The sequence below is a fragment of the Aegilops tauschii genome, chromosome 7 (assembly GCF_002575655.3).
Source record: "Aegilops tauschii subsp. strangulata cultivar AL8/78 chromosome 7, Aet v6.0, whole genome shotgun sequence".
In the NCBI taxonomy this organism is placed as follows: domain Eukaryota; kingdom Viridiplantae; phylum Streptophyta; class Magnoliopsida; order Poales; family Poaceae; genus Aegilops; species Aegilops tauschii.
This window is the reverse complement of record NC_053041.3, coordinates 16,476,175-16,502,626: the sequence shown is the minus strand read 5'-3', so window position 1 is coordinate 16,502,626 and position 26,452 is coordinate 16,476,175. Positions and strand designations below refer to the sequence as shown.

The 26,452-nt window shown below is 44.9% G+C and overlaps 2 protein-coding genes across 3 annotated transcripts; both read left to right on the top strand.

Moving 5' to 3' along the window:
* Positions 1–6,901: 6,901 nt before the first annotated feature.
* LOC109732513 (uncharacterized) lies at positions 6,902–16,244 on the top strand. Of its 2 annotated transcripts, XM_045231345.2 has the most exons (3): positions 6,902–7,383; positions 7,960–8,353; positions 15,937–16,244. In XM_045231345.2, the coding sequence occupies exons 1-3, from the start codon at positions 7,043–7,045 to the stop codon at positions 16,066–16,068; spliced, it is 867 nt and encodes a 288-aa protein (XP_045087280.1). In that variant the 5' UTR covers positions 6,902–7,042; the 3' UTR covers positions 16,069–16,244. The 2 variants fall into 2 exon arrangements, with proteins under 2 accessions (XP_045087280.1, XP_073359436.1); XM_073503335.1 differs by lacking the exons at positions 6,902–7,383; positions 7,960–8,353 and adding an exon at positions 8,364–11,972.
* Positions 16,245–16,590: 346 nt separating this feature from the next.
* Positions 16,591–22,596, top strand: LOC109732501 (protein DETOXIFICATION 45, chloroplastic). Its single transcript, XM_073503336.1, has 13 exons — positions 16,591–17,222; positions 17,830–17,973; positions 18,073–18,194; positions 18,379–18,514; positions 18,860–18,956; positions 19,274–19,374; positions 20,109–20,272; positions 20,465–20,536; positions 20,657–20,773; positions 20,861–20,956; positions 21,046–21,167; positions 22,018–22,072; positions 22,261–22,596. Exons 1-13 carry the CDS (start codon positions 17,042–17,044, stop codon positions 22,285–22,287), a joined length of 1,434 nt encoding a protein of 477 aa, XP_073359437.1. The 5' UTR covers positions 16,591–17,041; the 3' UTR covers positions 22,288–22,596.
* The last annotated feature ends 3,856 nt before the right edge of the window (positions 22,597–26,452 follow it).

Here is a 26,452-nt window from a genome sequence, read left to right as displayed (position 1 = left end):
CATGGTATCATCATTTCATCCACATAGCATGTGCAAGAAAGTTGAGAGGGTTACGGCAAAAACTGGTTGCACTTCATGTACAAAACGGACAATCTCTTTCAAAGTATCAGGATTTTATACGGAAACTCGTCTGTTACAAAGGGATTTCATTTTTTAAAACTTATTTGAACTGCTGACTTTTTGTGTGTTCAAAATGCACCATTCAAAGCCACATCATCATTTTTCAATCCTTTCTGACTTTATTTGTTATTTTTCATGCATTTACTAATTATTTTGAGCTATAAGACCATAAAATTGAAAAGCATTTTAAATGAACTGTGAAAAGGTTGAAATTTGGCATGGTATCATCATTTCATCCACATAGCATGTGCAAGAAAGTTGAGAAGGTTACGGCAAAAACTGGATGCACTTCGTGTACAAAACGGACAATCTCTTTCAAAGTATCAGGATTTCATACGAAAACTCGTCTGTTACAAAGGGATTTCATTTTTTAAAACTTATTTGAACTCCTGACTTTTTGTGTGTTCAAAATGCACCATTCAAAGCCACATCTCACCAATTTTCAACCCTTTCTGACTTCAGTTGTTATTTTTCATGCATTTACTAATTATTTTGAGCTATAAGACCCTAAAATTGAAAAGCATTTCAAATGAACTCTGAAAAGGTTGAAAGTTGGCATGGTATCATCATTTCATCCACATAGCATGTGCAAGAAAGTTGAGAGGGTTACGGCAAAAACTGGATGCACTTCGTGTACAAAACGGACAATCTCCTTTAAAGTATCAGGATTTCATACGAAAACTCGTCTTTTACAAAGGGATTTCGTTTTTTAAAAATTATTTGAACTCCTGACTTTTTGTGTGTTCAAAATGCACAATTCAAAGCCATATACCCTAAAATTGAAAAGCATTTCAAATGAACTTGAAATTGAAAAGCATTTCAAATGAACTCTTAAAAGGTTGAAAGTTGGCATGGTATCATCATTTCACCCACATAGCATGTGCTAAAAAGTTGAGAGGGTCCCGGCAAAAGGTGGATGCACTTCGTGAACAAAATGGACAATCTCTTTCAAGTATCAGGGTTTCGGATGAAAACTCATCTGTTACAAAGGGATTTCATTTTCTTGAACTTATTTGAACTCCAGACTTTTTGTGTGTTCAAAATGAACCATTCAAAGCAGGGACTGATTTTGAATGGTGCATATTCAACACACAAAAAGTCTATAAAGATCGCCAACCCCAACATAAAAAAATGAGCATAGATGCGCCTATAGAGAAAATTCAACCTAAATTGATAATAAATTTCTATGAATTTCAGAGAAACTCACTCTGAATTTTGGTAAAATTCCCTGTATAAGGGCATCTATTTTCATTTTGAGAGGAGATCAACAAGGCAGAGAGGGACGGACTTATAAACCGGTGTGAGCGCCCTTCGGTTGGCGAGGTGGGACTAAACTCTGGCCGCAACGAGGGCCAACCCTTTAGTCCCAGTTTGTGGCACAAACCAGGACTAATGGTCATGGGCCAGGGGCGAGGCGCATTGGTCCCGGTTCGTGCGTTGAACCGGGACCAAAAGTTCCAGACAAACCGGGACCAGTGGCCTACGTGGCCCGGCCGGGGCCCTGGGCTCACGAACCGGGACTAATGCACCCCATGGGTCCCGGTTCGTGCGGAACCGGGATTAATGGGCTAGCCAGGCCCGAACGAAAGCCCTGTTTTGTACTAGTGATTGGTCACGCCGTCATGTTTGCAAGGACATCATAGTGGCTGATGGTGGTGGATTTGGGCATCCCCACTAAGCTGATGGTGGAGGATTCTTGTGGCCAGTACTTCGGCCGTGGAAATATTTTCTTGTGGAAAAAACACACATTTCCCCTCCTCTGGCACTCCCACGGGCAACAAGGGAGGCAACCCGCCGCCGTTGGCCCCTGGCCCTCCTCTTCCTCCTCTCCCCTCGCCGTCCTGGCGTGGGCGGTGGTGGGAAGCCTTCTTCCTCTCACGTGGTGAGACCGACACGGGTCGATCTAACATGGCCGCGCGCCCTGTTGCGATTGAGCACTCGATGACTCTTGATCGATCGTTTGAAATTTACAACATGCTCCTCCGCACGCTCCGCATCTTCAAGAACCTCCTGCATCATCGTCATCTCATCCGTGTAGTCCTCCTCGTTGGCGAGCTGTCGGACGACTCAACATAGTCTCGTATATGTACTCGAAATCGGAATGCATTGCTTGATACAAGAAGGGACAACTTTTTTAGCTCATGCAATTCACCGAACAGTTGCCGGGCATGATGAGTACAATAGTAGTGGATGGTACTTGTCGGGGCGGTCGGAGGAGAGGGGCTGAACAACAACAGAGGAGAAGCTGGGTGGAGCCAGCTAGAACATTTGAGGTGACGGAGACGTAGAATTCCGGCAGAGGTGTGGTGTGGCGACCGGGGTGGTGGAGCGGCGGCGAAGGCAAGAGAGAAAGAAGGAAGAAGAGAAAATGGGGCAAATGGAGGCACGGGGTCCGTGAAGGGTTTTGGGTGGGCCGGGGGTGTCGGAGTCCTACGTAGCTGCTGTCCGGACCACCTATATTTATCTCGGGGTTGATGGAAAAAGTACACCCAGACCGCTCGGTTGACCGATACAGGTCTATATTGCATGGCAAACCGCGTCCGCACCGCACGGTCCGAACGTATACTGGTGGTTGAGGGTCCGCCTTGGACATGCCCTAACCTCTATTTTTCATCTGTATTATTCTTTTAGTACATAATATAATAGAATGTTTCTATTTGTTGTGGGAATTTCTAGCTAATCTCTATTTTTCATCCGTATTATGCTTTTAGTATATAATAGAATAGATAACCTTAAAAAGTAATTTTTTTTGCATAAATCCAATTGAAAAGTTCACTAATAAATATTGTACTGACAGAGAACAAACAAAAACATTGGCTAAGTTCACAACATTGTTCCCACGAGTTGCATCCACCATTAATTTTGTATTTTCTTCTTCGCCCTCCCTTGTAGCTATCTTACACCTAATGCTTTAAGTGAAATACTGACGTCGATTCTTCAAAGATTAGGTTATAGATTTAATTTGAAGACAATATATTCATCGCCATAAAATTGACAATCAATGCGAAGTAGCATGAGGTTGGTGTGCATTATGCCTGGTTATTTAAGATTAAAATTTGATGATGATTTTGAACTCATTTGTTCGACAATTAAACTAAACTCTTGTGTGGAAGAACTCTAGCCGTAGAACAAGAGTTAGAAATTTCAATCATGACTAGTTCGCCTTGTCTCCTGTAGCCGACTCAGTGATAGTTGATGAGGGGAACCATGGAAGAACGTTTAGCAAGCGGTTTTATTCTAAATTTTGAGTTTTTGTAGAGATGTGTGTTCTTCATGTACTTGCCTTTTTTGACTTATTCAGCAAATATAGATTAATGATTAAAACAATGCTATGATGTTCTATGTATTTAACACTAACACTAGTATATGACTACAGTTTTCATAGAATCGTCATACAAGTGACAACTGTTGTACCTAAAAAGGAGACAACTTTTTTTTGATATAATAATGAAAAAAGATAGAACTGATGCAACGAAAATAGAATTCGAGGCCAGCCCGGCCCATTATTCTGACCAGCCTAGCCCATACAAGGCACCCCTACATTCAACAAGCGAGGAAGCAGAGAAGGTGCGGAGGGAGAGTAATTTTTTTTCGATAAAGGACATTTCATTGAATAGATATATCGAGGTGATACAATCGCATCGAAAGAAAGCCCGGCCTCTGCATAGCTAGATGCACACAGCCAAAAAAGTCCAGAGTACCTAAAAGCAAAAAATAATTTGAGTAATGGGGAGCGAGAGGAGATCATCGCCGTCACTCGAGGAACGTACGCTCCATCACTTTTATCCCCTCCTCCCTAACCAGTAGCCTGGACTGGATGCTCTCCTGTCACCCAAGAGCCCTAGAACTAGGGAGAGACACACGAGACCCCCGGTCAAGTGAGCCCCCGCAGGGAGACACGAGCAACTGCGCAACTTATTTTTCCCGTGATTTTCAAGGTTGTGTCACATTTTCGTTGGGAAAGCCGGTGCAGAAACATGCCTCAAACTGAAGCATCTGTATATGCAATAGCAGTACAATGCAACCTATGTCGCCTTATAAGGATAGTTTCTAACATAAAAAAGTGCATTTTTTACACACTAGTAGAAAACAAGGCTTTGGTTCAGCCAGAAAAGAGCATTAATCCCGGTTGCATTACGAACCGGTTACGAGCATTAATAACGGCTAGGGCACCATACAGGCATTAGTCCCGGTTCAAATGGGACCTTTAGTCCCGGTTGGTGCCACGAACCGGGACTAAAGGGTGCGATCCCCATCAGTACCGGTTCGTGGCACCAACCGGTACTAAAGGTCCCTTTAGTCCCGGTTCAAGCCACCAACCGGTACTAATGGGGTTTGAGGCATTAGTACCGGTTCGTGGCATGAACCGATACTAAATGTCCCATTTTCAAACTCTACTCGTGGATCGCCTTTTCAGTTTTGTAAAAAGCAAAAGAAAATGATAAAAACTTCAAAAATTAAAATCCTTCCAGATGTAGTTATGTTACTACATGTACTAGTTAGGAAAATTTAAAAACTTAAATTTGGACATGTTTTGCAAAAAGTGTAGGGAAAATGTAAAACGGCTATAACTTTTGCATACGATGTCAGAAAAAAACGTATAATATATCAAAATGTTCAGCAAGAAAGTCCGCATCCGATTTTGACAGCCTATGGCCTGTTTGCAAAATTTTAGAATCCTCAAATTCTAAAAGGAAAAAAAGTTATGCTCAAATTTCAGTTTTTTTTGAATTTTTGTTAAATCTGGTCAAACTATGGTCAAACTACTTATTCAAGAAGTATTACTGTTAATAAATAATTATTCAAGAATATTAGTGTTACTAAATAATTATTTTAGTTTTTTGGAATTTTGGTCAAATCTGGTCAAATTGTGGTCAAACTGTGGTCAAACAATGGTCAAACTAATTATTCAAGAAATATTAGTGTTACGAAATAATTCTTTTAGTTTTTTTTGAATTTTGGTCAAATCTGGTCAAACTGTGGTCAAACTATGGTCAAACTAGTTATTCAAGAAATATTAGTGTTACTAAATTGTTTTTTAAAACAATAGTTTCAAATTCAAACAGTGAAATGTGTGACTTCATGCTCAAGCTAAATTCCTGAGGGTTAATAGGATTGACATCTTACTATTGTCAGGAAAACAACAAGTGCAGACTTGGAAACGAGGGAGAATAGAACCTGGAAGTTAAGCGTGCTCAGGCTGGAGTAGTGAGAGGATGGGTGACCGTCCGGGAAGTTAGATGATTTGGAATGATTAGAGATTAGAGGTTAAATTGAGCAGTGATGAGGGGTGATTAGAGATTAGAGGTTAAAATAATTCAAAAATTTGAAAATAAAAAAAAATCAAAAAATTTCCTTTAGTCCCGGTTTCAGAACCGGGACTAAAGGCCATTTTTCTACTAGTGACAACACAATCGATCACAACAATATGGACAAGATATTCCTAGACTCTTCAATGGCATCGCCTTATAAGGATGCCCAGAGAGCACTAAGAAGACAAAAAAGGAAACAGAGAGTACTACCGGTAAACAAAGGAAATTTTGTATGGATAATTGCAGGTTTGTTCTTCTCATCAAGTTGATCCATGTTTTTGATGGGAACAGGTCCTATAGTTGCCACTTGATATGATCAGGGAGCATATCTTCAGAGGCCACCGGCAGCTATCAAAGTTGAATAGCATCTTGTGATCGTAGCCTATTGGATCTTCCACTTTATTCACCAGCTGAACGATTATAGAGAGGAGTACTAGTTCATTTCATCAGCAAATATTTGTATTCACATGCCAACAACGGGATAGGTAAAAAAGTGGCTTGTTGCTGACCTGACCTGTTATGAGTGGTCTCACTTCACACTTCAGATGCACCATGGAGTTGTGGAGGCCGCTATCTTCTGGCTGGCTAGGAAACGAATCGATGCTGTGGCTTCCAACTTCACCTCGGACCATTCAGTATCCTTGGGAAGGACTGGATGGTTGATTGGTTGTCATGTTTTTCCCCTTCTGCAGCAGAGGCTCGTAGATATCAAGATACCTGAAATTTGAAAAATGCTACTAATCTGAACCAACACTAATTTCTTTCTCACACATACAGTGAAATGAAACGTGGAATGACTCGGAGTATACCATAAATCAAGCTGCATTATGAGTTACTCTAGTTTGACCCGTTGTGTGGTAGTCCAGTACCCTGCAAAGTTCGGTAACAAAACAGAGGGAGTCAAGTTTCTAATGGTGAGAAGCCGGTACAACATTACAGTACCCTGCAAAGTTCGGTAACAAAACAGAGGGAGTCAAGTTTCTAATGGTGAGAAGCCGGTACAACATTACCAGAGGTTAAAATCCAAGGAAGCAGACACGAGAGCATCACCAGTTAGAAAGAGGCGAGAGCTGTCATAGTAAGAATCGATCGCTGTCTTGGTGAGGGAATCAGGGCCAGCATCTGCATGTGTTTGCAGGCCGACAACATCTATCAGAAATTGCAAGTATATGTACAACATGTAGCAGGGTAACGAAAGAAAGGAGTTTGTTTCTGAACTAACCATGGTGCACGAGAGGATCAAATGGCCCAAGATCATTGCAGAGGTGTGCGCCGCCGACGCTTGGTTGGGTTGGAGATGCCCTAATGTTTTTTTAGAAGACCCTAATGCTTTTATCTTTTTTTTAGGGGGTCCCTAATGCTGTTATGTAGGTGGGTCCATCCTACCTACACTGGGTTATGGCATCATTAATTCGTTACAGGGCTATGTTGGGCCGGACCACTCGGATTGGCTCATCATTATGCATCCTCTCTCTCTCTCTCTCTCTCTCTCTCTCTCTCTCTCTCTCTCTCTCTCTGTTTCTCTCCCTCTCCCCAGCCACAGCCAGCCAGCCGTCATCATCATCTCCGACCGCCGCTCTGTACTGTACTGTTCAAAGAGAGAGGTTGAGATGGGGATGAGGGCGCTCGTCTCGGGCCAGCCGGCGCTGCTATGCCCGAGGCCATCGTCCCTGAGCAGCAGGGCTAGGAGAGCACCGGGCGCCGCTTCTGCCTCCGCATCCGCATCCCCTTCTTCTTCCTCCTCCTCCCCATGGCCATCCCTATCCAGGCTGGGAACCACCATCCCCAAGCACGCCGAGCGCCTGCTTCCTCTTCCTGGGCTCGATTTCACAAGGCGGCGCACCGTTCCCCCTAGGCTCCACGCGCTGCCTCTGCCTCAGCCTCAGCCTCAGCCTCAGGATGATGCTCTTGAAAAGGAGGAGGAGGAGGAGGAGGACAATGCTCTCTTGCTGTAAGATTCATTCATTCGCTTTCAATACTAGTAGTACAGTACTAGCTAAAAGTGTTCATTCACTCTGTTTCCATCTTCAGATTCTTCCCACTTGTTCTTCTTCTTAGGAGTACACATACACTTAGGAGTACACACTTACTTTCTAATAGTAAGAGCATCTCTAGTGGCTTGTGCAAATGGTGTTCTATGCCAAATTTAGACTACTACATGCCAAAAAACGTCTTCAGTGGCTTTGCGTCGTCTAAAATTTAGACAATGTCCAAACTAGCTACCCGTCGTCAGGTCCTCCAAGAGCTAATCCTAGTTAAAAGGAAAGGATAGATATGGAGGTAGAGATAGGAAGCTAAAGATTACATCACGTATATATGCTAATACATAGAGGTGGCTATATTTCCAAAGATCGAAAGAATAGCCTAAGTAAGGTGATTTCCTACCTCGCTCAGTCTTGCAAGCTCGCGTGCATCCATGTCACGGTATCCCTCAGCTAGGTCCTCTGCAACAGCTTCCCTCACAACTGCTGCCGCCACCTCCTTAGTGATGTCACGTATTCTGTGTGTAACCATATATAATCAATAGGCATATAACACGGAAAACGATAATGGGTGAGGCGACTGGAGGGGCGACTCCCGCCTCCGGCCGGCCCGCACACCATGGTGCTAGGCGGCGGATCGGAGGGCGGTTCTGGGCACTCGCCGACGATGAGGACGACGGGGATGGAGAGATGGATGCAATCTCGCCGGAACCGCCGGAGACACCGCCGTCGCCGACGCCTTCCGATCTGGTATGTGAATTTTTCAATGTAGGGTACGATGAGGAGGAGGTGGCAACAACTCTAGACAGAGTACTGCCCCCTGATGATCCAGCAAGGATAGGACTACACGCGGGGGAGAAGAAAGAAATGGTCCGGCGAGTCGTTCATCGGAGGACGGCAGCGTCGGCGATCCGGCCATGGAAAGGTCCCCTCCCTAAGGTATGTCTACCAAATCTCACACTTTTCGATTTGATCCGTCCGGAGGCTTGGACTACGGTGGTGAGGAAGAAGAAAGGCCGCCGGGTAGTCGCCGGGCCGGCGCCGGCGGCAAACGTGGCGGTCGCGCCGGTGATCACGGCGATCGGTGTCGGGCCTGCTCGATCCTCTCGTTTGAACGAGCTTCTGGGCCGGGTTGGGCTGACGTTATGCGAAAAGGAGACGGGCCTGACTAGGACTGGGTATGAGGCCCAGGACCTTAGCCAGGTGACCGAACGGCCTATCGAGGAGGCTAGCGACGTGCATGTGATCGAGTCGACGAGTTCGACTAGTCCTGCACTTCCTCGTCTGTTTCGTTCGTCCAGGGCAGCTAGGGTTCGCAAGGTTGCTGCGCCTGGCTTCCCTCGGATTGGTTCTGGTAGGGCTGCACGTGTTCCGCCGGCTGCGGCTATGGCCGGTCGGAGCGCTGGCCCCCCGCCGAAGCTTTTCAATGGGATTCCGGCGATCGGGATCTCCCAGATGCACGATCACTTGTTGGGCTGTGTTGGGCCGGATCGGAGGGAGCCAAGTTCGCGAGTGGATGGGCCAGGGTCAGATGGGTATGTGGCCCAGTCTGTACCGGACCTGAATCCTACTCCCCCTCGTAGCAGTCCCTCATGCACGATCGCGATCGATCCTTCTCCCCCTCGTGCGCCGTACTCTGTTGGTGCTAGGGTTCCAAGGCGCGGGACTCGCGGCTTCCCGACGTGTGGCTCGGGTCGGGCTAGGAGGATTCGACCCTTGCTGGCCATGGCCGGCCGCGGGGCTGCGGCGCCGCCAGCCAAGACGCAAGCCGCCTCTGCTCCAGCAGGTCGGGGCGGGGCTCCTCCGCCGCCGGTGGCGGGTGCTGGGCACGGTGCCCTGGTGTCGCCCGCCCAGAGACCGCCGGCGGGCAGTGGTGCAACTCAGGCCACCCAGGGTCGTGGTAATGGCCGCTTGGGCGTTCGGCCGCCGGGGCAACCTTTGCAAGCTATGGCCGGTAGGGGCGGGCTGAGGCCGCCGGCGCTAGGTCTGGCTTCCGTGGCGCAGCCGGCCGCGGGTCGGGATGGGCCTCGCCCTCAGGCGCCGGGCGCGGCTGTTGTGGCTACTGCAGGCCGGGGTGGTGCGGCCCTTGGGGCTGTGCAAACGCCGACAGCCGGTCAGCCTCGTGGCGCGCCTCCGCCTCACTTCGTCGTGAGGCCTGCTCACAAACGTTCGGGACAATCGCAGACGACGCAGAATTCGAACACTAGAGGCTCCTATGATCCGCCACGAGGCCAGTGGGGAGACGATGGTTATGATGTGTATGGAGATGGACAACATCGTGGTTCCTCATCCACGGGTGGAGGACGTGGTTATGCCTGGCAGAGTGACGGGTCTGCTGAGAGACCGTTTCTCGGGCCTCCAGGAGGTTTTGTTGAGGGTGCTTCCGGTCCGGATCACCGCCAGAGAGGGGGTCACCGTGGACATCGCGGTGGTCGGGGCGGTGGACGCGGGAGGTATCATCGCAGACCGCCGCCGCCTTCGGCAGTTGTTGACCAAGCGGAGTCAGTACGGAAGACCGATAACGCTACCGCGGAGCTCCCTCCCCAGGCAATGGAGGTGGTAGCGGCTTTAGCCAATGTTGAGGCTCCGGCGACTGGGAGTGTGACTGAGGCTACAGACAGGTCTGAGGCTGAAAGGGCGTCCAAGTGGGCGCGTAAGAAGGATAGGATGCTTTGCTACCGTTGTGGTGAGAAGGGCCACTTTATTGCTGATTGCGTGGCAGAGCTGTGTGAGTCCTGTGGTAAGCCGGCACATGCCTCGGGGGACTGCCCATTGTTGCGTGACCAGGCTCCATCTTTGACTATGTATGGAGTTTATTGTGCTGAACTTATGTTCTTTGAGTCCCCGGCTGCGAGAGAGATTCCGGAGGAGACTTTGAGCTTGACCACCGGGGTTGTCAAAGCTACTCAGGGTGAGGTTTCGGAGGCTCAGATTGTGCAGAGGCTTCAGGAACTGGCACCGGGAGACTTCCATTGGGAGCTCGTTCCTCTCGAGGCCAAGGTTTTTAAGGTGGAGTTTCCTTCAATGGACGATCTGCAGCGACTGTTGAGTTTTGGTTTATGCAGAGTTCCTGGCACTAGGTGCATTCTGGAGTTCCATGAGTGGCAGCAGGTGGAACCTAAAGGAAAGCCGCTTACGCAGGTCTGGTTGAGGTTTTCGGGGGCTCCATCTAAGCCTTTGCAGGATGTTCGAGTCGTGGCTAGTATGGGCATTATGGTTGGCAAGACGGAGAAAGTGGATATGGCCTTTACTCGTGCACATGGAGTGGCACGCATCTTAGTGAGCGTTTTGGATATTGAGTTCGTGTCTGACGTGGTTAACTGGACCTATAGAGGAGAGGTGTTTCCTCTTGAGATCGAGTTTGAGGACGCTGCCTTGTTTGCTGACGCAATGATTGGGAATGATGTTGACATGCACGAGGGGGACGACAATGCGGGAGCGGAAGGGGCACAGACTGACGAGTCAACCCGTGAGGGGACTAACGATTCTCGTCCTGTGGCTCAGTCCGGGGATGGGACCGGGGTTGAGCCGGCACCTTCACCATCGGTGCCTATGACCTCGTTGCGGTTCGGGTCCTTTGAGCCAGCCTCTGCCCCTCCCAGACTTTGGAGTGACCGGGTAGATTCTGATGAGGCGTTTGAGCAGTCACTACCTTTGTTGGAGTTTGAGGATGCCGGTGGGGCACTGGCTGGATGCTCCGTGCGGACATCGTCGGTGAGGATTTTGGTTGGCTCTGGGGACGGGGAGTCGGTGGTTGCTTCACCGGAGGCTCTCTTTCCCTTGGGCGTGGCGGCGGCGGCCGCGCCTTCTGTGGCGTTGGGGGAGGGGGGCTTGGGGCAGGCGGCTCTGACTCCCACTTCCCCCTTCACTTCCCTGACATCGGCATCGCTGGTCATGACGGGACCGGCAGGTGCTGGGAGTGGAGGTCCGAGGCAGGCGGCCTCGGCTCTCTCTCCTTCGGGCGTGGCGGCGGCGCACGCGCCTTCTGTGGCGTCGGGGGAGGGGGATTTGGGGCAGGTGGCCCTGACTCCTCTTTCCTCGCCGGCGGTCAGGAGGACCGCATCTCCTTCGCCAGTGGCGGCGCCCGAGCCTTTGGTGGCGTTGGGGGAGTGGGGTATGGGGCAGGCGGTCCTGACTCCTTCCTCGCCGGCGGTCAGGAGGACCGCATCTCCTTCGCCTGTGGCGGCGCCCGCGCCTCTGGTGGCGTTGGGGGAGGGGGGTGTGGGGCAGGCGGCCCTGACTCCTCCTTCCTCGACGGCGGTCAGGAGGTCCGAGCCTCCTCCCAGCATACCCGTTGTTATGGGTCTCGGCTTGGGGCACCTGTCCGAGGGGCATGGGAGCCCGCAAGCGCCTCCTCCGGTTTCCTTGGTTGACCCTTCGCGGGTTTCAGCGCGAGGGGTTACTAGGGAAGAGGTTGTTGCTTTTGGCGGGATCCCGGACCCGGCCTCGGCGGGGAGGCGGATGAGTGCTCGCATTCAGGAGCTTCCGGAGGTTGATGACATGCAGCAGAGGTGCGCTATGAGGGCGGCCAAGCTTCATGATGCTGCGATCTCTACTGGTATGTCCGTCAACATATCTAATTCTTTATTGCATTTTTCTCCTGAGGAAATTATAAATAATGCAAACCAATTAGGAGTTTCACTTGGGGCTACAGATAGTGAGATTTCCATGTCGGTGAATGATTTGTTAGATTTGGAGGCGGAGCGTGCCTTAGAAACTATTCGTAATATTGCAGCGGTTAAACCCATGAATGACAATGAGATTAATGCATTAGGGGTTAGAGTGCTCGATAATATGTGTGTGGATCTAGCACCATCCAATCATGAGTCGGAGGACAATGATATGCCCTTAGAGAATGCAGTTGTTTGTTCCGCTGAGCCCGGTTATGAGGATCGGGAGTCAGGACTTAGTAAACCCAAGCGTAAGTGGAAACGGAAAATTTACCCCGCTTCTGCAGTTCGTAGGAGTGCTAGGATTCGGACGACTAAAAAATTTCATGATGAGTGATGAAAGGAATCTTTTGGAATAGCAGAGGTCTGAAAGACTTGGCTAAAAGAAGGTTTCTTGCTGAGGCTTCTCTGGAGCATCGTTTAGATTTTATTGCTCTAATGGAAACTGGTAGAGATAACTTTGCGCCCCAGTTCCTTTCCTCTCTTGCGGGTGGTGTTGATTTTGATTGGCATTGCCTCCCTCCGCGAGGAAGATCGGGTGGTATCTTGCTGGGTGTGAGATGCGATTCGCTTGAAGTCCGGAGTGTAGTGATGGGTGACTTCGCGGTTAAGTTCCGAGTCAGGTCTAAGGCTGATGGTTTCAACTGGGCATTGGTGGCGGTTTATGGTGCCGCACAGCCCGAGCTTAAACCGGAATTTTTGGCGGATCTTGTTCGGATTTGTGGGTCCGAACAGCTTCCAATCTTAGTTGGGGGTGATTTCAACATCATTAGGAGGAGAGAGGAGAAGAATAATGATAACTTTGACGGCAGGTGGTCGTTCATGTTCAATACTATTATTGAAAGCTTGGATCTGAGGGAGATAGAGCTTTCTGGTAGAAAGTTTACCTGGGCTAACTCTTTGCCCAACCCGACTTACGAGAAGCTTGATCGCGTTCTTGCGAGTGTGGAGTGGGAACAGAAGTTCCCGCTTGTGACGGTTCAAGCTCTTTCTCGGGGTTTTGGCGATCACACACCCCTGTTCGTTGACTCAGGGGAGCCGAACCACGTGGGAAACAAAAACACCTTTTCTTTTGAGATGGCCTGGTTCGAACGCGAAGGGTTCCTAGACCTGATCGCTAGTGAATGGGCGAAGGGTGTAGGTGGTAGGACCGCGGTTGAGCGTTGGCAAAATAAGATTAGGAGTTTGCGAAGCTTCTTACGGGGTTGGGCTAAGCACCTTAGTGGGGTATATAAGATTGAAAAGGACAGGCTCCTCTCTCTTATACAGAATCTGGACGTTAAGGCCGAATCCACGATTTTGATGCCTGCTGAGCTCCAGGTTAAAACTGATGCAGAGAAGAGGTTGAAAGAACTTCTCCGCGAAGAAGAATTGAAGTGGGCTTTGCGGGCCAAGGTTCGCAAAGTGGTCCAAGGGGACGCGAATACTCAATTCTTTCATCTGATTGCTAATGGTAAGCACAGAAAGAAGAGAATATTCCAACTTGAACAAGATGAGGGCACTATTGTAGGACAGGATAACCTTAAAACATATATAACCGAGTATTATAGGCAGTTATTTGGACCTCCGGAGGATAATTGTGTATCTCTCGATGAGTCCAGAACTGAGGATGTGCCTCAACTTTCGGCTGCTGAAAATGATATTCTGGTTGCCCCGTTTTCGGAGAAGGAGGTGTTTGATGCTATAGCACAGTTGAAAAATAATAAGGCTCCCGGACCGGATGGATTTCCGGCGGAGTTCTACAAGAAGTGCTGGCATATTATTAAGGGGGATTTGTTACCTATGTTTCATGATCTGTTCTCTGGACAGCTTCAATTATTTCACTTGAATTTTGGAACTATCACACTGCTTCCTAAGAAGACGGACGCTGTGAGAATTGAGCAGTTCAGGCCGATCTGCCTTCTCAATGTTAGTTTTAAAATATTCACCAAGGTCGGGACTAATAGGCTCACACAGATTGCGCATTCTGTGGTGCAGCACTCCCAAACTGCTTTCATGCCGGACCGAAACATCCTTGAAGGGGTGGTCGTCATTCATGAAACGCTCCATGAAATCCATTCCAAGAAGTTAGATGGTGTCATTTTTAAGGTGGATTTCGAGAAAGCGTATGATAAGGTTAAATGGCCATTTCTCCAACAGGCATTGCGAATGAAAGGTTTTGATGAAGTCTGGCGATGCCAGGTTGAATCATTTACGCAAAAAGGGTGTGTGGGAATTAAAGTGAATGACGATATCGGTCATTACTTCCAGACACATAAAGGCCTAAGACAAGGAGATCCGATGTCCCCTATCTTGTTTAACATTGTGGTTGATATGTTAGCAATCTTGATAGGAAGGGCTAAGGAGAATGGTCAAGTGGGTGGCTTGGTACCTCATCTGGTTGATGGAGGTGTATCCATCCTTCAGTACGCTGATGATACAATCATCTTTATGGAGCATGACCTAGCCAAGACGAGAAATATGAAGCTGGTGTTATGCCTGTTCGAACAATTGACCGGGTTAAAGATTAACTTTCATAAGAGCGAGCTGTTCTGCTTTGGTAGAGCCAAAGACGAACAGGAGGCTTATCGGCAATTGTTTGGGTGCGACTTGGGGTTTTTACCTTTCTCGTATCTAGGTATTCCAATCCACCATAGAAAGCTGACCAATAGAGAATGGAAATGCATCGAAGACCGGTTTGAGAAGAAACTGAGTTGCTGGAAGGGCAAACTCATGTCATATGGTGGCCGGTTAATTCTGATTAATTCGGTGCTCACGAGTATGCCTATGTTTCTCTTATCGTTCTTTCAAGTCCCAGTTGGTGTTAGGAAAAGACTGGACTTTTATCGACCGCGTTTCTTTTGGCAAGGTGATGATCTCAAAAGAAAATACAGACTTGCAAAATGGGATATCATCTGTCGACCGAAAGACCAAGGGGGTCTTGGTATTGAGAATCTTGAAGTTAAGAACAAATGCCTTCTTAGCAAGTGGCTGTGGAAGCTTTCTTTTGAGACTGATGCCATGTGGGCCCAGATCCTTCGCGGCAAGTACCTACAGACAAAGTCCTTGTCCCAGGTCACAGTCAGGCCAACTGACTCGCCTTTCTGGAAAGGCCTGATGAAAGTCAAACAATCTCTGTTTAATAGGACAAAGGTTGTTATTGGCAACGGCGCTACTACGCGCTTCTGGGAGGATACTTGGCTCGGCGAGACACCCTTAGCCATTCAATATCCGTCTTTATATCGCATTGTTCAACGACGTGAGGTGTTCGTTGCTACGGTGTTTCAATCCACCCCCCTTAATATTCAGTTCAGACGGTCGTTAATGGGCAATCGTTGGGAAGATTGGCTTCGTTTAGTTCGGCGACTAATGGATGTCCAGCTTTCTCAACACCCCGATGAGTTACGCTGGAAACTGACTAAGTCTGGAGTATTCACGGTTAAATCAATGTATATTGATGTAATTAATTCGAGCTCCATTCCTACCTCCAAGCATGTTTGGGCTGTCAAAGTTCCTTTGAAAATAAAAGTGTTTATGTGGTTTGTCCATAAACAGGTTATTTTAACCAAGGATAATTTGATTAAGCGTAACTGGACAGGACCTACGAGGTGTAGCTTCTGTGATCGGGACGAGACGATCAAACATCTCTTTTTTGATTGCCCATTGGCCAGAGTACTTTGGCGGACGGTTCACATTGCTTTTAATATTACTCCACCGATTTCTGTCACTTCGTTATTTGGGACATGGCTCACTGGGATTGAGCCTGAATTAGCGAGACATATTCGTGTTGGAGTTTGCGCTTTGTTGTGGACTATCTGGACTTGCAGGAATGATTTGGTTTTTAACAGAACATCACGTGTTCACTTTTTGCAGGTTATTTTCCGAGCTACGGCCGTGATCCGTTCATGGTCGCTACTCACTCCGATGGAGGTCAGGGAGCGTTTGGTTACTGGATCTATACGCTGGGAGATGGTAGCTCGGGATATCTTCAACCGGTTTGGATAACGGTCATGTAATAGGATAGGCAATTAGTTTCCCTATCTATCTTTAGCCAGCCGGTTCTGGCGTATTTATCTTGGCTAGTCTGTGTGTTTAGCCTCTTTTAGCTCTGTGTGAGCTGTCTTTTTATTACTTTTCAGTCCGAGACTTTGGAACCTTGTTGGAACCTTTTATTTTAGTAATAAGATGGCCGTATGCATCATTCTGATGCAGAGGCCGGGGAGATCCCCCTTTTCGAAAAAAAAAGCTACCCGTCGTCCACATTTGGACAACCAAGCCCCAATGTCCAAACCAAAAATGCTGGCTCATGAGCTCGTCCATGCACCAATTCGGAGCAATTGGAGGACGTCGGCAGGGAGGCGGCCGCGCCGGCGCTGGTCACGGAGGCTGTTGCGCCTGGACCGCCGCCTCATCAGGGCTGAACCTGTTGCTATTGTTTATTTCTCGTAAATTATATAGGGTGTTGCTAGTGCTGAACCTAAAATCATTTCGCGGCTGGTCTATTTTCTCCTTTGTATGTCTTGCAGATGAAAAAAATAAATGAGAACAACTCAGAAATGACCAACATAACATTTTTAGAAAATATAGCTGCTATAGGATACTATTAAAATATATGAGAGAGAATATAGACATCATGTATATAGACAGTCCGCTGGAAAACTTAGGTTGTCCAAACGAGAATCTTTTTACACCATTGTGTATATGTAGATATAGACTATCAAATTTAGACAAGCCACTAGAGATGCTCTAACATACTTACTACTTAGTAGGAGTAGATGCTTACCTACCTACCTTGGACCCAATTTTATGTTGCAAGTTAACTTATTGATTAATTGTTATATTATGCTCAAAGGAACTAGCTAACTAACTGAATATCATCATCATCTACTCTAGTTAGTTAGTTGCAGCCCACTGTCCAGTTTCTCTACTTCGCTACGTTATAAATCTTTACATTTTCTTTCTGCATCATAAGCAATGTATGTTTCTGTCTTATCGTCTATGTAACATAACAACAACAATCGCACAAATACGCAGCAGCGGCAGCCTTTATCCTGGGACTGTTAGCATTGAGCTCATTCTTCTAGCCCTGCCTGCAGTCTTAGGCCAGGCCATTGACCCCATGGCGCAACTCATGGAGACCGCGTATATCGGCAAATTAGGTTGGCATGCACCTCCTTTCCCTTTCTGCTGCTATATCCTCGCCGACTTCATTTCCTAAGTTTGTTCATCTCTGGTCCCATCCTTTATTTATCAGTAACTCTTCTCGTTGGAGATTCGGTCTTGTGTTCACTTCTGAGTAAAACATTGTGGCAGAAACTGTAACCACACCGCGATATACTCCATCATCAATGTCACTCATGTTCCAACGTTACGGTTGTGTACTAGTATGTCGTTGTGAGCCCCACGCAGTGCCTTCTACTCAATTGCTTCAACTTGTCTATGTGCTGGCCTGGCATTGCAGATTAACATATGTTACCCTGCATGGTTACTTGGACAACATATTCTTTTAAAGATGGAATCTACAGTTGCACATCGCAATATCATGTCAGTTTAACAGTAAAGTGCTAAAACCTTTATTTATCACCATAAGGCTGTTCTACTACAGTCTACAGTGAAATACTACAACATTCAGATTGGTATTAGCTCATATGGGAAGCTGTACGAATGTTACTGCCTACATTGTTAATGTATCCTGTAGACATCCCTGCTGCATTAGAGCAAGTTGTTGGTTATTCTCTGTCTCAATCTTGGCATTCTGTTCTGAAGGGGCTCTGGAGCTAGCGTCTGCTGGTATTGGTGTCGCTATTTTCAACATCCTATCCAAGATTTTCAACATCCCCTTGTTGAGGATAGCAACCTCATTTGTGGCCGAGGATATTTCCAAGAATGCTAGCAAGCATTATACTTCAGGTAACAGAACGATCATCTGATTGATGAATACATATTTAAGTTACTGTGCAACTCTGCTTGTTCAGACAATGGACCTTAAATTCTCTGCTTCCGTTGCAGGCAAACTGGAGATGCCATCTGTGTCTTCTGCTTTGGTTTTAGCTGCTGCTATTGGTACAATTGAAGCATTGGCATTGTTCCTCGGATCAGGATTGTTTCTTAAACTAATGGGCGTCTCACCTGTATGTATGTTTATACCATGATGATGATTGCCTCTTGTCATCTTTGAGTTTCTCTTTTTATGGAGTACTGTCTTTTCCTTCCCTCTTTTTTTTTGCGCATTATGGATCCTTAACTGGATTCAGAATAGTGCATTTCATCCACTTGTGCCTATTGGCAGAAAGCCTAAGTTTAGTTCTTGCACAGGTCTCTCCGATGTATGCTTCTGCGCGGCTCTTTCTTTCGCTGAGAGCCTTAGGAGCACCTGCAAATGTGATTATGTTAGCAGTACAGGGTATCTTTCGCGGATTCAAGGATACCAAGACTCCCGTACTTTTTATAGGTAATAGCTACCTCATCGTTTTCTTATTATTGGCATTGAGTTCTCACCAGTTGTGAGTGCAAAAGCTACCTTTTGATGCAGATAATGGCGGTGTCCCCCTAAGTTGATGATATTTTCCTCTTATATTACTGTCAAATATTTTGCAGTAACACACAAGTACTGCCGTTTTTGTGTTTATGTTCCACTTTCCAATGCCAAAGCCCATGAATAGTTTATCATTCACGCATTTGCACATTAATGCTGTTTGTAAGCAAGTCTCGTTTGAATTGGAAGCATTCCATACAGTTATCTGATGTAAAAAGTCTTCTTTCTTGCGGACTTACTGATTGTTTAAAACACCTGTAGGTTTGGGGAATCTTTCAGCTGTGGTCCTTCTTCCTCTACTTATATATGGTTTTAAGCTTGGTATAACAGGAGCCGCAATTTCTACAATCGCATCCCAGTAAGTTTTCTATTAGCACGGTGTAATCTGAGTTCAAGAGAATTATGGAAGCCAATTCGAGATATACCATCAAATGCCTCTCCCAGTTTGGTTCCTATATGTTGCTGAAATAATCAAAGGAAATAACACTTGCTGTTAAACATGCAACTTACTATGATATTATTGGCTGTTAGTAGACCTACTGATATTGTGACATGTAGTTTATTAGTTATATGATTATGCATGTCAGATTTAGTATCAATACTGTTGGGAACAAACATAGGATGGAGCAGTTAGAGCTGTTGGGAATCTCACTTGTTATATGGTTTACGATGTAGGTACATTATTGCCATTTTGCTTATGTGGTCTCTAAGTAAAAGAGCTGTTCTGCTTCCTCCAAAGATGGACCAGTTAGAGTTCGGTGGATATTTAAAATCTGGTGAATCTATGATCCTACTTGTTCATTGGTCAGTTGTGGACTCATGGTGTAGGCTACTGAAAAAGTTCTTCAGATATGTTTCTGTTGGCCTTCAGAGTATGGATGTTGTACATTCAGAGTGCAGTTTACAGCAATCTGAATTTTTTTCAGTGAATTCTGAGTTTTTCTTAGGCAAAACCTGCAGGCTATTTGGGTCCTTCTATAGAAGTTTGTCCTCCCGAAATTTCTGTTTATGGCTTCGTTTTTCATTTAGTTGGGCCCAGCTCTAGTCAAAGTGCATTCATGTTGGAATGTACACTTGAGCATTTCAAAAACACTTAATTGTTTTTGGATACCTGAAGTCCACATCCCATGCCCCGACATATGATATGTACATGAGCAGGCAATAACAGAAATCATTCTACACAAGTAGCTAATGGCACACAATACTGCTGACAATTCAAAGGAAAGAAGATATAGCCACTGATCTGGTATGTTTGTCAGATAAGAAGGCTAACTTGTTATTGATAAACCTCTCATACTGTATCTTCTCATGATACATTATCTAACCGCTGAGCAATGGGCAATCATAGATCTTTTTGTCCTTGTTACGCCGATATTATTTAGAGATTGCATCCGATCTTTGCTTGCACTAATGCACATGTGTTACTTTTCTCTGTTTTCTTTTTCTTCCCTTTGTTTCTCTGTTCACCTGTAGATTAATTTTACAATCTCTGTTTTCTTGAAATTGTTAGGTGGCATGCTATTGGGAAGAACCCTCTCAATTCTGTTAACTATGACCATTGGTACATCAATGGCTGCTCGACAAGGCCCAACAGCTATGGCTGCTCATCAGATTTGTTTGCAAGTATGGCTTGCTGTATCTCTGCTTGCAGACGCTTTAGCAGTTTCTGCCCAGGTATGTATTTTCAGTTATAGAAATCATCCCTACTGTTAGATCAGCTTCCTTTTGCAGCTATCGTTCTGTATCAAAAATTATACAGAACCTTACACGACATACTAGTAAATGCATCATCATAATTTGAACTATTAAACTTGTCATGATTTATCTGTTCCATAAGTGCAGGCTAACTTTGCTTGCATTTCTTAGGCTCTGATTGCAAGCTCTTATGCAATACTGGACTACACAAGAGTCCATAAGGTTGCGATGTTTGCTCTGCAGGTGATACATGCTTCTCCTCTGCAATTTATTTGCATGGATACAGTTGGCCCATTTATATTCTTGGAGATGCAATTGCTGTCTCTTCTGTTGATAGAAAACACTAATTATTGTCCATTGCAGATAGGACTAGCTAGCGGGTTAGCTTTGGCAGTTGGCCTGTATATCTCATTTGGCAGCATAGCAAAGCTATTTACCAATGACCCTCAGATCCTAGCGGCTGTGAGCTCCTGTGCATTGGTATGCCTTCCTACTTTACCACTTAATTGTTACGTACACGGCACACCATATCTAGCCTTATTCTGAAAAAAAAAACTTTTGCTTCAGTTTGTCTGTGCCAGTCAACCAGTTAATGCCTTGGCATTCATCTTTGATGGTCTCCATTATGGCATCTCAGATTTTAACTATGTCGCTCAAGCTACAGTATGGGGACCAGTTCCGATCAGCTTCATATATAGATGTTCTTTCTTCCTATTGGTCATCGATTTCTTGATTTTGTTTGGATTTCACAGATTGTGGTTGGGGTGATATCATCGTTGGTCTTGTTATATGCTCCACGTGTGTTTGGCCTGGCCGGAGTTTGGGCTAGTTTGACAACACTCATGGGATTGCGCATGGCTGCAGGCATCCTGAGGTGATCAATTATGCTTCTTGTTTCTTGTTCCGTTACATTACACCTGTGCAAAGCCGTTACATTACACCTGTGCAAAGCATACATGTATATATTATACTGCAGCAATATGTTTACTTCTCCTGTAACTAAATATAGTGTGATGCTCTGTGCTCGTAGCCGTCATGCAACTGCTCTCTCTTATTTGTTTGTGTTTCTGTTAGTATATTGCTTTCAAATGCATTTAGTTCAACAATGACATCTAACTATAGTTGTTGTAGACTAGGAAGTGAACTTGCCACGTATGCTCCATTTTTTTGGAAGCTATATTAGCCTTTGGCTCAGGGTGGTTGCTATATTTTTGTTCTTGTGAAAGAATACGTGATGGCATAGTGGTGCCAACATGCATGTTGCTACAGAAAGTGTAAGTAAAGGTGAAGCAGTACACGCTAGCCAGATTCTAACTGAACTACACCAGAATTACTAGAAAATAGACAAGTCTCAAAGACCTAGGATGTTTTTTTGCTACTGCCTCTCATGTAGGTTGGAGGCTCCACCTGTCATGACGACTTCATTTGTGTGACGTTTTTGTATGGCATCTTGAAAAAGGGCTTATTTCAAAGCGCCTTGCATCTTTGGCTGTGATCCGTCAGATAGCATGCAAAGTATTTCATTGTTTCACCACGCTGTCTGATAAGACAAATTACTGTCATATTAATTGGGACCTGGGAGCACCCTAAATAATTCTTCATTTTCTTGAATATGGTTGGTACTTCCCTGCAAAAAAGAAAGAATACGAATATTACTTGGTGGTCATGTCCTTTTCCATTGATGTGATGCTCTCATCTCACTACAAGCACTGGACAAATCTCAGGTTGCTATGGAAATCAGAACCTTGGTCATTTTTGCACGAGGAACCAAAAACCAAGGTTTGTTAAATATTATTAGCTCTTGTCTTTAATACAACATTATTTTTGCAAAAGCTGGACATGTATGTAGCTCCTCTTTGGTACAGTACTGGCTTGTTAGAATGCCAAACTGGGTTTTTTCTTCTTCATATCACATTATTGTTATGATGATCCGTGGGGGTGTAGTGTGTTTGAATGGAATATTGCAGTTGCGGGCGCAGCCAGTTGCATCATAAGAAAATTCATGGCGAGCCAGCGCAGGAGAGGTGGTAGAGAGAGCTGCATGGGCAGATGCAGTTGAGGAGGAATGAAGAAGCACAAGCTAAACCAACAAGGGGTCAAGCTGCTAAGCTAAGAGGATTGTGCGTGTGTGTATGTAAAGAAGAGGAGGATTATTTCATTTGATGTTGCCAGCATGCAGTTTATTCATTTATTTATTTTGTTCTAGTTATGACCATTTCTAATGATATGTATAGCATGGAAGAATTGTGAGTTGTAGTACTCCCTCTGTTCCTAAATATTTGTTTTTCTAGAGATTTCAACAAGTGACTACATACGGAGCAAAATGAGTGAATCTACACTCTAAAATGTGTCAACATACATTTGAAATATCTAAAAAGACAAATATTTAGAAACGGAGGGAGTATATGCTTGCGTTGCGTCCTGGGTTTCAGAATATTACTGTTGTTGGTTGAGAAATCCAACTCGGTGCCCAGGCTCATCTGCTCCCGCTCAGAAAAAAAATCAAAACAAATAGTAGAAAAATTCAAAAAAATCTAATTTTTTTTGTGTGGTAGATAATTTGATGCGTGAGGTCCGATTCAAATATCAACTCATTTGGACATATGAGCAGCTCTCGGCAAAAAAGACAAATCGGAGCAGAACAGTGCGTAAACAGTAAACTTTTTTACAGACCCTGAAATTGTCTTTTTTGCCGAGAGCTGCTCGGATGTCCAAATGAGTTGCAATTTGGACCGGACCTCACGCATCAAATTATCTACCACCCAAATTTTTTTTGGAATCTTTTGAATTTTTCTACTTTTTGTTTTGATTTTTTTTCTAAGCAGGGGTGCAGATGAGCTCGGGAGCAGAAACTCCGCACTCTGGTTGGTTCCCCTATTCATCTCATTTCATTTCACAGAGAAGCTCCATATTGTCGTGTTTTTATGGTCGATTTATGCTACTGCATGCACGACTCAAAATGAGGAAAATGAAGAGTGCAAGCAGCAAGCAGACTGCCTCGTCTCTCCCTCCCTCCCTCCATTCCATCCATTCTCCCTGGTGATTCAGATTTGCAACGCCAAGCCGTGCCGGTGCACGTGATCTGATGTCTGGTTTCTTTGCCGGCCAAGCCATTTGAGGAATTCAAGAAGAATCTTAATATAGGATAGTTGAGCTTAAAGAGTGGTGTTAGACTTAGAGATAAACTTCTATTGTAATCTCAACAAACTCTATTTCCTTCTCTCTCCCGTATCTATCTGGTAATCCTAGCGATCATTGTAACAAATGAATCCTAGCGATCATTGTAACAAATGAATCCTAGCGATCGGTCAAAGCCACGACAGAGGTTGTTTCTACCCACAATGAATATAAACCACGCGGCTCCCTCACGAGAGAGTAGGAACGCTTCAACCTTGCATTGAAACCCATCTTTCTCAAAAAAACGTGAAATGTAATTTTGAACTAATTAGTAACTGTTTACTAGAATGAGGCAAATTATGCAGTTTTGGAAAGATGCTACAAGTGCGCTCATTTTTAATACACAGGTTTAACAAAGGACGCGACATGCCATCAGTCGGATAACGATCACTCGGTTTACGCATCAAATTGTGATCCATCACTCAGTCTATCATCACTCGGGTTGCACAAAAGGCCAACGACTAGAGTCATCAATGGAGGTGTTACGTGAAGCGCGCCACTACACATTGAAGCCTGGCGTTACCGGCCATTCCCATGATGATTATGAGCGTGTGTTACCACTGTAGCGGCGGTAGCGGCGCGTCGGCAACTCGTTCTGGCGGTGGCAATGCTCGTTCCGTTCCAATTATCTCGATGTAATTTTTACTAGCACATATGCCCGTGTGGTGCAACGACAGAAGTAATTGACATTGTCCACCAAAACATATATCAATGCGACACGACAACATCCGAACGATGCCACCATATGGCAGCAGGGATATACATGCTGAGGTTGAAATCTACTCCCTCCTTTGTTGTGGTTATCTCACGAAAGTATTAAAAAATAAATTATTAACGCAAGATCGGTGGACTCCAAAAGGATTAATCCATTAATTATAGGGTCTCCCCCTCACGGTAACAATCCTGAAATCTGGTCTTACTTACAAACCCGCTTAATTTATATTGACGCAACCATCCATGTAAATGCAACAATTTTATTTATTTAGAGCAAATCAACCATGTTAGCCCAAATCCATTTAATTCCTTCGCTCCCTCTGTTCCTTGATTCTTGAAGTGGCTTCACGATTTCCGCATAATTTTAAAATTATATAAATTGATGCATTCTCGTGCAAAGAGTTGAGGTGGGACTTTTTAATTAAATAATGAACCTATTTTTTAGCTGGTTAGGGCCTTTGGGGTCATGAGTTCCAATCCCAAAAAGCACAAATATTTTTCGCTACTCGTTCGTATGAAGAAAAAAAGGTGCAATGTAGACCCTCCTAACATATTTTATTTAACATATCTAGCCAATTCAAATGTAGTAAAACACACACACACACACACACACACACACACACACACATATATATATATATATATATATATATATATATATATATATATATATATATATATATATATATATATATATATATATATATATTCGCTACTCCTTAATTAGTCTGTAAAAAAAGGTGCACTACAGACCCTTCTAACATACTCCCTCCGTCCCATGTTGTAGGATATTTTTTGACACTACACTAGTGTAAAAAATGTCTTATATTATCAGACGGAGGGAGTACTTTATTTAACATATATAGCCAATTTAAATGAGGGAGAAAACATTTAATATTCCATAGCAGTTAATTAGGTTAATTAAGATTATGCACTAATTTTTTAATATTAGTTAACCGGAGGGACTAACAGCGTGGTTGCAAAATCATAGCATGATCATTTGAACATATTATCTGTAAATAACAAAGACCAGGGGCCTAAAAGGCTGAAAACAGAGTGAACTTGGCCTAATGCAGCTGAACGCAGAATACTAACCAGCGCCCAAGTGCGTGTGACAGTGAATACAGAAATTGGGCCGAAGCCCAACAGATAGAGAGAAAGGAGAGGGGCTTAATACCAAAACGTGCTTTATTTAAAAAACACCGGAGGGCTTTTTATAAAACGTACTATGGCGGACGGTGAAAGATGTACTATATAGATTATGTTTGAGGTGTTTTATACTTCTGATGAATCTTTATAATAGATCTAATCTTTTTGTAAAAAAGAAATCCCCGTGGGTTCCACAAACATGATTTTTTTGGGGCGTTTAAGCCGGTACCCCGGACAACCCATGCTCACCTGCGGCCTGAGTGGCGGAAGAGCGCCAGCATGACAGAGTTTTTCTTAGACCCAGACAGGAGACAAAGAGAGATAGAAGAAAAAAGAGTAGATTAGTGAAACACGTCGACATGGTGTTTTTGTTTGCCTAAGTCAGCTTTTGATGAGTGGGGCCACCTGTCATAAATGTGATCAACACTGCCTAAGTCGCATATTAGTGTTTTTTTAAATAATAAAATGCGAACCAGTGCTTTCTGCCATGAATTCATAGACTGATGGTACCACGTGACACATGTGGTAAGCAATTCAAATAATTCAAAAAAATAATAATTCATAGACTGATGGTTTATGCAAACCCAGCTTGTTCACCTTTTGCAATTAACTCAAACATGTCGAAGACACAACTCACTATCCTCCAGTCTGAAGGCCCTCCAGGTCACCCAATTAGTGCACTTGCCGAGCTCTTATTTTTCTTGACATGGCCAGTCACTTCTGCAAGTTACAATTAATGTCAACGACGTGTGATCTTGACTCAGACCTGAGACTAGCCACAATGGGTAGTAACATAGACTAGTAACATGCATATGTTACTAGTCTATGTTACTATCTCTATAGTGGGGAGTAACATACATGTGGTAACATGCAACACTTCATTTATTAAGCTATAGACTCATCTTATCTTGATATGTGTGATGTTACTCATACTACTAGTAACTAGCTATGTTATCACTCTCTTCTCTTTCTTCATTTATTGCTTGCAACATCATCTATTTTATCTAGATATGTGTGATGTTATTATCTATGTTACTCCCACTGTGAGTAATCACATGCGGCCTTGTTGTTGCATCTTAATTAACTCGTGGCTTGCATTTAATGGCCAAGTTGATCAGC